The sequence below is a fragment of the Pelophylax lessonae genome (genome assembly GCF_965119305.1).
Source record: "Pelophylax lessonae genome assembly, chromosome: 13".
In the NCBI taxonomy this organism is placed as follows: domain Eukaryota; kingdom Metazoa; phylum Chordata; class Amphibia; order Anura; family Ranidae; genus Pelophylax; species Pelophylax lessonae.
The window spans coordinates 63,360,632-63,377,449 of record NC_138780.1 but is presented as its reverse complement, the minus strand read 5'-3'; the positions used below and the strand labels follow the sequence as shown (position 1 = coordinate 63,377,449).

The 16,818-nt window shown below is 45.8% G+C and overlaps 1 protein-coding gene across 1 annotated transcript in view; it reads right to left on the bottom strand.

Moving 5' to 3' along the window:
• Nucleotides 1–16,818, bottom strand: part of VPS18 (VPS18 core subunit of CORVET and HOPS complexes) — a 53,344-nt gene that overhangs the window by 24,351 nt on the left and 12,175 nt on the right. Inside the window, exon 3 of the mRNA XM_082275536.1 lies at nucleotides 14,077–14,168. Within this exon, the coding sequence (XP_082131662.1) occupies nucleotides 14,077–14,168 (92 nt within the window). The remainder of the gene's footprint in view (nucleotides 1–14,076; nucleotides 14,169–16,818) is intronic.

Below are 16,818 nucleotides of genomic sequence, written 5' to 3'. Positions count from 1 at the left end.
GGGGCAACAGGGACCGCACCGGGGAAGCCAAGTGGCAAATCCCCTGAACAAACGTGTGAACCAAAGAAGGTGTAGCAAAAAGACGTTAAAAGAAAAAACAACGCCAAGGCCGAAACCTGGCCTTTGATGGTACCCAAGGTCAGACGCTGCTTAACACCTCATTGAAGGAAAGCCAAACTTAGAGCCACCGAAAAGGAGCGGTGGTGAACTCCAAGAGAGTCACAACACGCAAAGTACGCTTTCTAAATGCAAAGCAAATCTTCCTAGAAGTAGAAGTAGATTTGCTAACTGCAATCAGCAGCTAATCAGCAGCGTGGGAATACTGATTCAGACAACACGCTATCCTACAGCACTTGGCTACCGACAGCAAAGCCATTAAAGCCAGTGACTAAAAGGCAAGACGTAAGATTGGCCCTTGGGCCAACAGATCTTCTCTGAGAGGAAGTCTCCAAGAAGCATCGGCAACCCACTATATCAGATCTGCCTACCAAGACCGGCGAGGCCTGTCTGGAGCCACTAGGATGGCCGGAATCCCTTCTGCCTCGATCCTTCGCAGGAGTCTCGGCAGAAGTTCTAGAGGGGAAAAAGCGTATAGGAGATGCCACCAGTGAGTGTGTGGTGTCGGCCAGAGGGTCCCGAGACCGTGCCACAAACCTCAGCACCTTCCTGTTGAGACGAGAGAACAACAGGTCCACCTCGGGAGTTCCCCATTGGAGACACAACTGATGAAACACCTCTGGGAGTGACCATGCTCCCTGGTCCAAAGCCCGACAACCGAGATAATCCACCTGCCAATTTTCCACGCCTGGAATTTGGACCTCAGAGGGCTGGAACAAAGCATTCTGCCCACCTGAGAACCTCCACTACTCCTGAGCCACCAGGACACTTCATTCCAAAGTACCAGAATATAGATCAGTAGTCCGGACTCTTCCAGGGCCCAGACCCCCTGAGAACAATTTGTGCCAAGAACGCCACCCCACCTGGACAGATTGGCATTCGTTGTGACCACCGTCGAGTACAGGGGAAGGCAAGAGTTTCCCTGTTGAGAGCTAAGCCACCGAATCAGGGACCCTCTAGTACCCTGGCTCAACAGGATCAGATTGTCCAGAAACTGGATTCCTTTCCCACTTGACAAGAAACTCTTTGCAGAGGTCTCATGTGGAACTGTGCAAATGGAACTGCCTCGAAAGGTAGACACCATCAGGCCCAGCACCCGCATGCAAGTCCTAAAAGATGACCCACTGCTGGACAACCGGAGCCAAATTGCATCCTGCAGCTTTTGGAGCTTGTCCCATGGGAGAAAAACCCTGGCTGAGACTGAGTCCAGAGTGAGACCCAGATAGTCCAACTTGGTGGACAGAACCAGAGCAGATTCCTGGAAATTCAAATTCCAACCAAACTCCTACAGATTCTGCACAGTAATCTCCCGGTTGTTTGTCAGAGCAGTCAGACTCTGCTCGCAGAAGATCGTCCAGGTACTCCAATACTGCAATCCCCCGCTGGCGCAACAATACCAACACCGGGGCCAACACCTTGTGAAGACCCGAGGAGCTAAGGTGAGACCAAAGGGTACTGCCACAAATTGATAATGCTCTTTGCCCACGGCAAAGTGGAGAAAGTGCAGATGACCGACATATCGGAATATGAAGGTAAGCATCCTTGATAGATGCCAGAAGATCCCCATGATGCAGGGTTACGACTACCGTACAAATGGACTCCATTCGGAACATCTGTACCCGTACAAAGTGGTTCAAAGCTTTGAGGTGCAGGATTAGACATACCTTGTCTTCCTTCCTGGAAACTGTAAACAGGTTTGAATAAAACCCTTGAAAAAGTTTTGATTCTGGAACCAGAACAAAGCACCCCTTGTAGTAGCAAGTCTTGTAAACCCCCCCCCCCCCCCCAAAGAGACCTCGCAGGCGGTCTGGGGATGCAGGGTGAAAGGGAAGAACCTCTCTGAAGGATAAGTCCAAAACCCGATCTTGCAGCCGTCTGTTCGTGGACCCACCCATCTTGAATCAGGGAGGTCCACTGGTCCGGGAGGACCTGTTTTCGTCTTACCAGACCAGGTCCCTATTGAAACCACCAGAGGAGGTCCTTAAAGACTTAAATCCCTTGTCTTGAGATCCTGAGGAAGGAAAAGACAGCTCATGAGCAGAGAAACTGCAGAGAGTCTGCAACGAGACTCTCTGCCCCTGGCCGCCTATGGAAGAGGAGTACTATTCCCCACTGTAAGACCCTTAATTATATCCAGGGAGGATCCAAACATGCGATCCCCCACAAAGGGAAGATCAGATAACGCCTTCTTGGAAGTTCAGTCCACAAACCAGCATTTCGGCCATAACATGCGCCGAAGGACCACTACTGTCATGGACAGCCAAGAGACTAAGGGAGCCGCATCAAGAGAGGGGCATCACAGACAAACTGCAACCCCTGAACCCTGAACCAACTGGTATGCCAGCTCTGCAAAGGCAGGGGGAAGCTATTCCCCCTCCAGATCCTGGCGCAAAATCTTTGCCCACTCCGTCAAGAGTCTGGGACACCAAGGCTATGGTGAATACCGGCCCAAGGTCGGCTATAGTAAACATGTGGCAGACCAAAGTCTCAGCTCTCCTTTTTAAAACCCGGACCCGAGAGTCCGAACACAGGTGGGACTGCCCACTTAGTCAACAGAGACTCTTCAAAGGGATACCATCTAGCGAAAACGCTTGAGCACCACCATATGGGGTTTAGGACAACCCCACCGACTCGTGAGAATTTTGTCAAAGTAGGTGGGAAAAGGGAATACCTTGCCACTTTAGAGGAGCTGCGGGTACCAAGAGGACCGGCGTCTGATGCAGCAACAGCCTCCATTTTTAAAGTTTCTTGCACCAATACAATCAGTGCATCTACCAGAGCCTTTTCATGAGACCCTGCAAAAAATAAGGGGGAGGTTCACCCTCCATAGAGGACATAATAGGATATAACCCCCTTGAAGGGAGGCAGCCCGCCGTGATGTGGACGCGCAGACAGGGTACCCCCGCCCACACAATGGCGACAAACCCGTCACTATAAAAAAAAAAAAAAAAAAAAAAGGACTGCCACCCGGTTCAAGGGAGGTGCCAAGCTGACCATATAGCCCAGCAGGCTTGCAAGCTGCGGCCTAGATTTTTTGTGGAGGCCCAGCTGCAATTGAATGGATCCTCAGTCCGGAAGATGCCCCAGGGGAGAGTTAGGGACTTTAGCTAAACTCATTGAGGCCACCCCCCTCAACGGCAGTGCCCAACTCAGCCACATGGCCCAGGAGGCCGCAAGTCGCGGCCTAAATTTGAGGGCGCCAAGCCGCCAGGACATGAGCCCCAGCGGAGCTGACCACCAAGGGCAGCGGGTGGGGATGCCCACACGGGAGGCCGCAGCTTCAGCCACCCTCACTGGGACCGCCTTACATAGGTTCCGGTCAGCCGACGAGTAGGCTTTGTCTTAGTGGCTTTGCGGCCTAAATTTTTGACCGGCTCCGGACACGTGAGGCACGTACCCGCGGAGCCCAAAGGACATCCCTGCCCCAGTCACTAATCCCCAGGAGGCAGTGAACCTGCTCAACCCCCCATTGCACACCTAGAAAAACCCGGTCAGCAGCAATTACAACTAGCCCCCCCTTAGGAGCATGTGGAAAAGCCAGCTCATGAGGAGGGGGGTGGGGGGAAACCCGGGGGTCCGACCGTCCCAGGAAAGGGCCCACGTCCTCCCCAAAGACCACCAGGGGAGAGGAGGGACACTACTTACCACACTGTGGAACCAGATTGGCACCTCTCCGGGAAGACCACCACATCAGGTTGGGGGTGCTGCGGGCCAACAGTCACACTGCGACTCAGGCCGGGACCAGGTTGTATGCGTCCTCGTGAGATGTTTAACTCGCAGGACCAGCCCCTGTCCAGTGCAGCTGCAGTGCCTTGCGAAAGTATTCGGCCCCGTTGAACTTTGTGACCTTTTGCCACATTTCAGGCTTCAAAACATAAAGATATAAAACTGTAATTTTTTGTGAAGAATCAACAAGTGGGACACAATCATGAAGTGGAATGAAATTTATTGAATATTTCAAACTTTGTTAATAAAAAACTGAAAAATTGGGCGTGCAAAATTATTCAGCCCCTTTACTTTCAGTGCAGCAAACTCTCTCCAGAAGTTCAGTGAGGATCTCTGAATGATCCAATGTTGACCTAAATGACTAATGATGATAAATAGAATCCACCTGTGTGTAATCAAGTCTCCGTATAAATGCACCTGCACTGTGATAGTCTCAGAGGTCTATTTAAAAGCGCAGAGAGCATCATGAAAAACAAGGAACACACCAGGCAGGTCCGAGATACTGTTGTGGAGAAGTTTAAAGCCAGATTTGGATACAAAAAGATTTCCCAAGCTTTAAACATCCCAAGGAGCACTGTGCAAGCGATTATATTGAAATGGAAGGAGTATCAGACCACTGCAAATCTACGAAGACCTGGCCGTCCCTCTAGAATTTCAGCTCATACAAGGAGAAGACTGATCAGAGATGCAGCCAAGAGGCCCATGATCACTCTGGATGAACTGCAGAGATCTACAGCTGAGGTGGGAGACTCTGTCCATAGGACAACAATCAGTCGTATACTGCACAAATCTGGCCTTTATGAAAGAGTGGCAAGAAGAAAGCCATTTCTTAAAGATACCCATAAAAAGTGTTGTTTAAAGTTTGCCACAAGCCACCTGGGAGACACACCAAACATGTGGAAGAAGGTGCTCTGGTCAGATGAAAGCAAAATCAAACTTTTTGGCAACAATGCAAAACGTTATGTTTGGCGTAAAAGCAACACAGCTCATCACCCTGAACAAACCATCCCCACTGTCAAACATGGTGGTGGCACAGCATCATGGTTTGGGCCTGCTTTTCTTCAGCAGGGACAGGAAAGATGGTTAAAATTGATGGGAAGATGGATGGAGCCAAATACAGGACCATTCTGGAAGAAAGCCTAATAAGAGTCTGAAAAAGACCCGAGACTGGAATGGAGATTTGTCTTCCAACAAGACAATGATCCAAAACATAAAGCAAAATCTACAATGGAATGGTTCACAAATAAACATATCCAGGTGTTAGAATGGCCAAGTCAAAGTCCAGACCTGAATCCAATCGAGAATCTGTGGAAAGAACTGAAAACTGCTGTTCACAAACGCTCTCCATCCAACCTCACTGAGCTCGAGCCGTTTTGCAAGGAGGAATGGGCAAAAATTTCAGTCTCACGTCAGGGGTGCCCTATCTCCCCTCTACTCTATGCCTTGGCGGTGGAACCGTTGGCGGCGGCTCTTCGATCCCATCCGGGTATTGAGGGGCTTCGTGCTGGTCCACTGGTGGAGAAGGTTAGCCTGTATGCTGACGATATGCTTTTGTATTTATCGGATGCTGGTCCTTCCCTGGCTTCGGCTCTGCAGGTCATCGAGCACTTTGGTAAGTTCTCTGGTCTACGTATCAATTGGGACAAGTCCCAGATTCTCCCCATGGATGCCTCTCCCCCTACCTTTGCCCAGGCCTCCTTGCCCCTTCGACGTGTCAGCGTGATTAAATACCTGGGTATACATATATCTCGGGATCTTTCGGACTACGTTTCCCTCAATATTGAACCGGTTATATCCCTGTTCAAGGCTAAACTCCAGGCGTGGGCTAAGCTCCCGCTGGGGGTGATGGGGCGGATAGGTCTCCTCAAGATGATTCTACTCCCTAAAATTTTGTACGTTATGTGGCATTGCCCGGTCTATATACCACTCCGCTACTTTAAGGTCCTCGAGGCCCTCTGGAACTCGTTTATCTGGGGATCGGCGAGGCGCAAATTGTCGTCGCGTACGATCCGCCTCCCGATCTCGTTGGGCGGTCTCGCGGTCCCCGATCTTCCCCTGTACTACTTGGCGGCTCAGCTTTCCCATTTCTACCACTTGGACAAACAGGACAATCTGAGGTGCCGTCTCTTGGTCTGTGCGGACTCTGGTTTCCCGGTTCCCCACCCATTCTGTGACCTCCTTCGGGGGGTGAAGGGATCCCACGGGTCCTCCCCACGTGGGAGTCTCTTGCATAATTATAGACGTGTCTGGGATCTGGCGATGCAGAAGATGGGCTGCGAGGCCTTACACGCTGATACGCCGCTGTGGTTTAATAAACTTCTACCAGAACTTTTACAGATACCTGATCCCAGTGTCTGGATCTCTAGGGGTGTCTTCCTGCTCTCCCATGTATTGCACCGGGGAGCAGTGAAGTCATACAGCCAACTTAAGCAGGAGTTTGCCCTCCCATCTTATATGTATTTCCGATACATGCAGCTCGCTCACGCGCTGCGGGCCCAGTTCCCGGTGGACTGTCCGATGGTGGAACCCTTGGACTTGACTAGGGTCCTCCTGGGCGCGGACCACTGTAAGCTGATTGCCCTTCTGTACGAGATGTTGCTTACGCCCGCGGCCACCAAGATCGCGTATGCGTTGAAACCCAAATGGGAACCTTTGTTGGGAGAGATACTGGATGAGGATTGGGAGGATGTACTGATGGGCGCTAAAAGTGTGCTTCCCCTAAAATGTCGGATCGCTTTACCCATGTATGTATCCTTCACCGTACATACCTTACCCCTGTACGTCTGGCTAAATTTCGTCCCACCCAGGCGTCCCATTGCCCCAAGTGTCTGCTGTCGACTGGCACATTCGACCATCTGCTGTGGCAGTGTCCGCGAGTGCGCGGGTTCTGGGCCCAAGTGGTCCAGTTCCTCCACGACCAGATGGGCGCGCCTGTGACACTCGACCCTAGATTGTGTTTACTGGGACTCCTTCCAGATGTTGAGATTAACAAGCATGTGGCCCAGTTCTTGCAGGAGACCCTGTTTCAGGCCCGTAAATTGCTGGCCAGAAATTGGATCCAACAGGCGGTGCCTACCTTGGCGGCGTGGATTAGCGAGATCAACAGCACTCTCCCCTATAAAAAACTTATTTATGTTAATAGGGGTTGCCCGGGGAAATACCATAAAGTGTGGGATAAATGGCTAAATTCTTCCACTACTTGTACATCGTAATTCCTAATGCATTGTGTTTCAATTATCGCATATCTGTGTACATTGTTCTACTAATTGCTCTGTATTCTCGTGAACTGGCATTGACTGTCAAGATTTATGGACTGGTTTGTTCTATGTTGGCTATCTCGCAGCCTTTTCTTGTTGTATATCTCCTGTTGTGTTTCAGTACGCAATAAAGTTGTTTTGATTTAAAAAATTTCAGTCTCTCGATGTGCAAAACTGAGACATACCCCAAGCGACTTACAGCTGTAATCGCAGCAGAAGGTGGCGCTACAAAGTATTAACTTAAGGGGGCCGAATAATTTTGCACGCCCAATTTTTCAGTTTTTTATTTGTTAAAAAAAGTTTGAAATATCCAATAAATTTCGTCCCACTTCATGATTGTGTCCCGCTTGTTGATTCTTCACAAAAAGTTAGTTTTATATCTTTATGTTTGAAGCCTGAAATGTGGCAAAAGGTCGCAAAGTTCAAGGGGGCCGAATACTCGCAATGCACTGTACATGTGCTACTTTACATAAAAAAGCAACGCAGAGCTACATTTACGGCTGGGTGCCTGTACACCGCTCTAGCACATTCCAGGCACCAGAAATGCACAGTGGGATCGATTTACTAAAGGTAAATAATCTGTACACTGCAAGTGCAGTTGCTCTAGTTCTAAAAGGGGAACATGCAAGGAAAAAAAAAAAAAAAAAAAAAAGGAAAAGGATTTTTGCTTGCAGTGCACAGTAAGGCTCCATGTAAACGGGACGTTGTAAATGGCCGTTTAGGAGCAGTTGGGCGTTTTTTTTTTTTAGAAGCCCCTGAACCCATCTACATTTTAGCTTTTCTGTCCATGTACACAGGGTCATTTACAGTCATTTGCAGGCAGTTGAGTTCAGGGACGTTTTTTGGAACGCAATTATTTGCGTTCGAACGTGTGTTTCCCGGCGTTTCAAACGCAGAAACGCGGCTGAACATGACCGAACGTGATGAACATACGTTCAGCCACGTTATACGTTTTTTCTGCCTCCATTCAAAATCAATGGTTCCCTATGAGAGCCTATTGATTTGAATGGAAGTCGCACCGCAAGTCGGATCAGGATGATCCGACTTGCGCTGTGAGAATCTTAAGGGGGAACTCCACGCCAAAAATGGGAAAAAAAAACGGCGTGGGAGTCCCCCCCAGGTTCCAAACCAAGCCCTTCGGGTCTGGCATGGAATTTGAGGGTAGCCCCACGCCAAAAAAAAGGTGTGGGGTCTCCCCCCAAAATCCATACCAGACCCTTATCCGAGCATGCAGCTCGGTAAGGCAGGAAGGGGGAGGGGACGAGCGAGCGGCCCCACCCCCCCCTGGACCATACCAGGCCACATGCCCTCAACATGGGGGGGGGGGTGTTGGTGCTTTGGGGCAGGGGGAGCTCTGCACCCCCCACCTCAAAGCACCTTGCCCCCATGTTGATGAGGACAAGGGCCTTTTCCCCACAACCCTGGCCGGTGGTTGTGGGGGTCTGCGGGCAGGGGGCTCATCGGATTTTGGAAGCCCCCTTTAATAAGGGGGCCCCCCAGATCCCGGACCCCCTCCCTATGTGAATGGGTATGGGGGTACACTGTACCCCTACCCATTCACCCCATAAAAGGCAGTGTGTGTAAATAACGACAGGAGACGTTTTGGAAAGTTTATTAAAAATCTTCATCTGGTCTTCTCTTTTGCTGTCCGCTCTTCTGCTGTCCAATCTTCTGCTCTTTTGCCTCCTCTGGTCTTCTTCCTCCGGTCCTCCTCCGATGATGTCTCCGGTGATTATGCCGGTCTCCGGTCTCTGCAGCTTGTTATATAGCCATTGTGGGCGTGGCCTCCCGGTGACGTCATCGGGAGGCCCCACCCCCTTATGGCACAGGTGACCTGTGCCATAAGGGGGAGGGGCCTCCCGATGTCGTCACCGGGAGGCCACGCCCACAATGGCTATATAACAAGCTGCAGAGACCGGAGACCGGCATAATCACCGGAGACATCGTCTGAGGAGGACCGGAGGAAGAAGAAGACCAGAGGAGGCAAAAGAGCAGAAGAGAGGACAGCAAAAGAGCGGACAGCAAAAGAGCGGACAGCAAAAGAGCAGAAGATCAGAAGAGAGGAGAAGAAGATCAGAAGAGAGGAGAAGAAGATCAGAAGAGAGGAGAAGAAGATCAGAAGAGAGGAGAAGAAGATCAGAAGAGAGGAGAAGAGAGGAGAAGAAGATCAGAAGAGAGGAGAAGAGAGGAGAAGAAGATCAGAAGAGAGGAGAAGAGAGGAGAAGAAGATCAGAAGAGAGGAGAAGAGAGGAGAAGAAGATCAGAAGAAGATCAGAAGAGAGGAGAAGAAGATCAGAAGAGAGGAGAAGAAGATCAGAAGAGAGGAGAAGAAGATCAGAAGAGAGGAGAAGAAGATCAGAAGAGAGGAGAAGAAGATCAGAAGAGAGGAGAAGAAGATCAGAAGAGAGGAGAAGAAGATCAGAAGAGAGGAGAAGAAGATCAGAAGAGAGGAGAAGAAGATCAGAAGAGAGGAGAAGAAGATCAGAAGAGAGGAGAAGAAGATCAGAAGAGAGGAGAAGAAGATCAGAAGAGAGGAGAAGAAGATCAGAAGAGAGGAGAAGAAGATCAGAAGAGAGGAGAAGAAGATCAGAAGAGAGGAGAAGAAGATCAGAAGAAGACCGGAGTGGAGAAGACCAGATGAAGATTTTTAATAAACTTTCCAAAACGTCTCCTGTCGTTATTTACACACACTGCCTTTTATGGGGTGAATGGGTAGGGGTACAGTGTACCCCATACCCATTCACATAGGGAGGGGGTACGGGATCTGGGGGGCCCCCCTTGTTAAAGGGGGCTTCCAGATTCCGATGAGCCCCCTGCCCGCAGACCCCCACAACCACCGGCCAGGGTTGTGGGGAAGAGGCCATTGTCCTCAACATGGGGGCAAGGTGCTTTGAGGTGGGGGGTGCAGAGCTCCCCCTGCCCCAAAGCACCAACACCCCCCCCCCCCCCCCCCCATGTTGAGGGCATGTGGCCTGGTATGGTCCAGGGGGGGTGGGGCCGCTCGCTCGTCCCCTCCCCCTTCCTGCCTTACCGGGCTACATGCTCGGATAAGGGTCTGGTATGGATTTTGAGGGGGACCCCATGCCGTTTTTTTGGCATGGGGCTACCCTCAAATTCCATGCCGGACCCGAAGGGCTTGGTTTGGAACCTAGGGGGGACCCCCACGCCGTTTTTTTCCCATTTTTGGCGTGGAGTCCCCCCTTAAGATTCTCACAGCGCAAGTCGCGCCGCATTCCATTCAAATCAATAGGCTCCCATAGGGAACCAGTGATTTTGAATGGAGGGAGAAAAAACGCTGCTAAAAGCAACGTGGCCAAACGTGCAATAACGCCAATGGAAAAAGCTACTGAAAGCACGTTTGACAGCTGCTTTTTCCCGGCGTCAGAACTGGCTCTGCAGCACGTTTTTTCTAACGTCCCGTGTAGATGGAGCCTAAATTGTCCTTTAGTAAATCAACCTCAGTGTCTTTGCACTGCACAAGAAATGGTGTCCATCTGCATGAAGCCTTAAAGTATAAGTCCACCCTAAAACTAAAATCCCTGCTTCAATAGATTTCCAAGTTCTAACACTAACATATCTAGCTCAATCTATCTAAAAGAAAAAAAGTATACAGATTTTTTTTCTTTATAGGGTTAGATAAATTAGTGTTAGAACGTGGAGATCTATAGATGCAAAGATTTTATAGTTTTTTGGGTGAACTTATTCTTTAAAATAAAAAAACTAAATATTTAAAATATGATAAAATAGTAAAAACGCTGCAGTTACTGCCGGTTCCCACTGTTCCGACTTGTCAGACGACTTGGTCGCCTGACAAGTAGCGGAGCATGCTGTGCAATGGTTCCCGTTCTAATAGGAGCGACTCAAGTGGCTCCGACTTAGAAAAAGGTTCCTGCACCTTTTTTTTGCAAAGTCAGAGCGACTTGCATTGACTTCCATTATGTGAAGTCGTTGCAAGCCGCGCCGAAGTCGCAGTGCACGGGCGATGGCATTAGTCGCCCAAAGTCGTGTTGGATCAGTGTGAACCGACACTTTGTGATTTGTTTACAACTGTATTAGGTTTCATGCACACAGGACGTTTAAAAAATGCTAGCGCTGCTGCCAGATAAAAGACAAGCTGTAAAAACAAGCTTTTTTGCCACATTTTTGACTAGTGTTTTTTTTTGGTGTCAGCGTTTTTACAGTAAAAACACTCCCTATAATGTAATAAACCATCTAAAAGTGCCAAAAGCGGCTAAAAGCTTGTTACAGCGTTTTTACAGCTCAAGAGCCTATGCTCCTGGATGCCCCTAAATGCTTATACTGAAAGATTATATACAAAAAGGTATATTCCACGCGCCAAGGGATTTTTAAAATTATTAGGTATAAAATACTCTAGTTTTTAAAATTTTATGAAATAAAAATTAGCAGCCGTTACATATAAGGGAAGTGATTAAAATGTGTATGATCTCAAAGGAGATCAAATATAGCGCTTGCTTAAAACTCTGATTTCTAAAAAAATATTATAGCATCAGATAACCATAAAACATCAACTTAAAAATCCTCTCATTAGTGTTATAAATCAGTGCAAGGTGTGCAAAACGGTGCAAATTTATACGGCATCAATGTATAAATTCAAATTCATACAATATGTAGAGGGTAAAACATATAATAAAATGTAGAATGCCTCTATATATATATATATATATATATATATATATATATATATATATATATATATATATATATATATATATATATATATATATATATATTAAAAAAAAAAAAAAAAACACAAATCTAATATAAATATGACTGCTGTGCTACAAATTAATAATTAGAAGCTCCGAGGACGTCACTGGAAGTGACGAAACGCGTCAGCTTGGACCGCACAGCGTCATTACGTCACGGCAGGTGGAGCACAAGCCGGAAGTGGGTTGTTTTAGTGTGTATTCCGCGAGGAGGACTGAGCAACCCGCACCGCTAGACCACCAGTGATGCTGCAATTTTAATCTTACCTATTATTTGGAGAAATAAAGACTCAAAATTATACTACACCATTTGGAGCCTTTTTCTTCTCTCCTATACATGGTTTGGAAGTGAGCACTCCAGAAGCAGAGAGGTACCCCAGGCATCCAAGGACCCCGGAGGATCACTCAGAGGGGCAACACCCATCAAGCCCAGAGGGCTTTACAAGCTTGAAAGGTTCTGGTGCCATATGGCATACAGAACCCACTCTTTCTGGTAAGGGATTTAATTCACTCATTTACAAAGGAATTTGCCTGATGGATAAATTATTTACATTTTGAAATTGAGGATACATCTGCCACCAAGGACAGTGTTACTGTTACTATTTTGGAGCACAGGAGTCACCTTAATGTTTGTGGATTAATTTGAAGCACAGTAGCCACTTTACACTGAATGGACTTTTTTATGATTATATATTTAATAATATAAAGTTTGTTTGGAGTTTTGAAACACAGAAGTCACTTTTACACTTGGGATAAATTTAATCTCAATTTTTTAAATTAATTATTAATTGGTAGCACAGCAGTCATATGTATATTAGATTGTGTATATATATATATATATATATATATATATATACATATACATATACACACACATATACATACACACACACATACATACACACACATACATACATACATACACACATATACATACATACTAAATGCTTATGCCTTCAAACACCTCTGAAAAGTTAGGCTAACAGAGGGGCGTTTAGGAGGCAGGAAAAAAAAAAAAAAAAGTCACACACCCCTAACAGCAGCTGTAAAAATGTCCTGTGTGCATAAGCCCTTATATTAGGAGGAGGGTAAGCGTTAAAAAAAATAATTTGGAGGTGGGCAAGGGGGTAAAAAGTGGTTCAGTAAACTTTTTAAGCATTCTAGTAAAACAAAAATACTCAAATACATTTTGAGGTCAGGCAATGCATACTTGTGTCCTTCATTAAAATAAACTTACCAGCATACCCACAGATACCCATGAGGTTGATTTACTAAAAGGCATATATAATGTGCGCTGTTGCTCTAGATCTGAGGGAAAAATCTGAAATGAGAAGTTCCGCTAAGTTCTATCATCCAATCGTGTGCAAGCAAAAATGCTGTTTTTTATTTTCTTTGCATGTGATCGAGTATTCTTTGCAGTGAAGCTTGACATTTACTTGCAGTGCACAGTATACAGTATTTGCCTTTAGTAAATCAACCCCAATGTCTCACTGTATGGATCTTATGCTCTCATGCCTTACTTCTGCCTGAAGCTTTCACCTCTTTCTGCCCTCATTCATACATGTTGCTTTCAGTGGGGATTAACACTGCTAAATGAAGCAGGTCTATGGGGCCCTGCTGCAACCACATGCAATCCACGGGATTGTACTGGTAGTGCATTTAAAAAGGTTGAATCCGGTGGTGAGGAGGCAAAATATCGACTCCTCACCGCCTGTCAAACTCCTCTGAAAAGCAAACCAAGAACGGAACATTTTTCAAAAGCAGCTGGAGTCCTTGTTGCATGTCTGAGCAAAGTCTAAAAGGACTCTACTCTGGGAGACACAAATGGGAGGCTCCAGAGACTCTTAACTTTCTTTTTCCCTCCTCTTACCACTTGTTCACCATGTTTCCTGCCTTTACCTAATCCATTCCTTCTCTGCAACTAGTTACAGAGTTGCCATACTGAACCCCTCAAACATGTCTGGAAAGTGGAGTTTTGATGAATGGGGGTCTGCAATTAACATCTCCCCCCCCCCCCCCCCCATCCAGCACAGTCTTGATAATGAAGAATCCTGCCTGAGGATCTTTTCCCACACATTCACACTCAATGCCTTATGAGCTCATTATAAATGCAGACAAACGTGGTTTTGTATTTCATTATATTTATTCTTTTTAGAGTAGGTTAATCACGGTTGGATATGCAACTATATGATTCTCTGTAAACCTTATTCGTACATTTCAATAAAAATTATTGAAAGTGAAAAAAGCACCTGTGGGATCCAAAAACATCTTGTAGACTTTGAAGTCATCTTTACGACCCAGGTCTGCTTGGTTTGGCTGGTCTGCCTTAACTAAATCAATCCTAAATGAGAAAACAACATGTTAGAGCATACCTCTGCTTTCGGTAACCAATCAATTTATATGCAGACTTGTTAAAAGGCATCTTCCCAGCATTAAAGCTGTTGCAAATTCCCTCCATTTTGAGCTATACCCTTTTTCAAATGTCCTCCTCTCCAATTGGGCAAGAGACTCAATTTCGCAGAACTTAAGCACCGTGGGATCTCTGTTATGAACCAATCTAAAATGGTTAGATTTACTATGGTTTTTAAATTCTAAGTTGGCAATATGTTCGCGTAATCCAAGTCCTAGGTTTCTCGTTGTCCTCCCCCACATACTGGAGCTTGCATGGACATTCAAGGTGATAGGCAATGTGGGTCGTCTCACAGGATATGAATTTATCAATCCTGTAAGACTTCCCCTTGCTTCTTGATTCTAAATGAGTGGTCTTTCTCGGTCTGTTCCGAATTTTTCTGCAAGCCATGCATCTTCCACAGGTGAAAAACCCCCCAAAAAAAAAAACAAATATTACTAAAAATGTTGCCAAAAAAAAAAAAAAAAAAAATTTATATATACTAAACCCCCCATTCTGAGAAATAAAGTTGTCCAAAAATGTGGTTGACCCACCCAAAAGAAGCTTTTTGGACCACGCAGGGTTTTTTTTCACCTGTGGAAAATGCATGGCTTTCAGAACCTTTCGGAACAGACCGAGAGAGACCACTCATTTCGAATCAATAAGCAAGACCCATGTTGCCTATCTCCTTGAATGTCCATGCAAGCTCCAGTATGTGGGGAGGACTACGAGAAAGTTAGGACTTAGATTACGCGAGCATATTGCCAACTTAAAAAAAGGGATTTAAAAACCATAGTTTATCTAACCATTTAAATTGGTTCATAACAGAAATCCCATGGTGCTTAAAGTCTGCGGAATTGACAGAGTCTTGCCCAATTGGAGAGGAGGAAATTTGAAAAAGGGTATAAACACAAAAGGGTTAAATACAATGAGCCCCAAGGGGTTAAAACAGAGTTCGACCCTACTGCTTTAAATCTAATTGTTATAGATATAGAGGTGTGGGTGTGTGTGTGTGTATATATTTTTGTATATATATATATATATATATATATATATATATATATATATATATATATATATATATATATATATATATATATACAAACACATATATACATATACACACACACATACACTTTTTTTCTTTTATTCATTAGGGATCGGCCGATACATCGAGGGCCGATATGCACTTTTCCCGATATATCGGAATTGGCTCCCGAAGGTTACCGATATTGCTGTGACATTACGTATGTTGCGTCATGTGCCTCCGCGTACTGGGACAGCTTCTGCCTTCTTAGGCCATCTCCCTCAGCCTCGTCTGGAATCGGGGACTCTCGGGCAGTGAGTGTACAGTGCACACAGTGTGCCAGCCAGATTTTTTTTAACCCTATATTCAATTTCAGCAGTGTCTTTCAATTTTCAATAGAGACGGATGCAGATAGAAAAATTAAAAGTGTGGTCTGGGACTATTTCTTATCTCCATCTCCTGGAAAAGCAGCAGCAGTGTGCAACACGTGCACAAACAATGTAAGCATGGGATCAATAACTGCAAAAATACGTCAAATCTTTGAGGCCCATCTAAGAGTTCATCATGTTAAATTATATCATGCAGCACAGAAAAAAACAAAATTACATCTTAGTTTCTGGGCTTATTAGTCTTTACGCTAGGCAAAGGATAGTTTCTCTGTTCAACTTAAACTCTGTGTGTTTTATTTATATACATACACAAATTTTTTTTTTTTTTTTAATTTAAAATTTCCTGACTGCACATAACACTAAATTTTTCTTTACATTTGTTTGAAGCAAATAATGGCTTATTTCATTGCCATCTTGTTTGAAGGCCTGATGTTCAGAGGTTGTAAATCTTTAAAATTAAAAAAAGGATTTTGAGAATCGTGATCGCCATTCTAAGCCAAAAAATCGTGATTCTCATTTTTGCCAGATTCATGCAACTCTACCTTGGGAGGATTGAGGAAGAGTACTCTTCCCACCTGTAAGACCCACGATCAGTTCATTCAATGAGGATCCAAACAAGCGGTCCCCCGTAAAAAGGGAGCTTTGATGGAGCCTTTTTTTTTTAAACCTGATCCACAGACCAGCTTTTTAGCCACATCATGCGTCTAAAAGCTACCCCCACTGCGGATACTCTGGCTACAAGAGTAGTCGCATCTAGCAAGCGACGAAATCACATATAAATAGTAGGGCTTGGACCAATTGTTCCGTTAGCTCTGTCAGGCCCGTAGGGCGCTGTTCTGTTTCTAGGTCACTTTTTAGTAACTTCACCCAATCCATTATGGTCTGGGACACCAGAGTGGTCACGAAGATCGGTTAAAGTATTGAGCCCACTATCACATGTAAATGGTGGGACAGAAACTCAATCTTTCTTTCCACAGGGTCTTTAACCACTTGCCGACCGCCGCATGACTATTTACGTCGGCAGTCAGCCCCTCACAGGCAGAGTCCAATCTGTCCGCCGCAATGTCGCAGTACCGCAAAAAAAAAAAAAAAAAAAATTCCCTTTGTTAGTAAACGCAATAACTTTTGCGCAAACCAATCAAAATACGCTTTTTGCGATTTTTTTACCAAACCTATGTAGCATAAA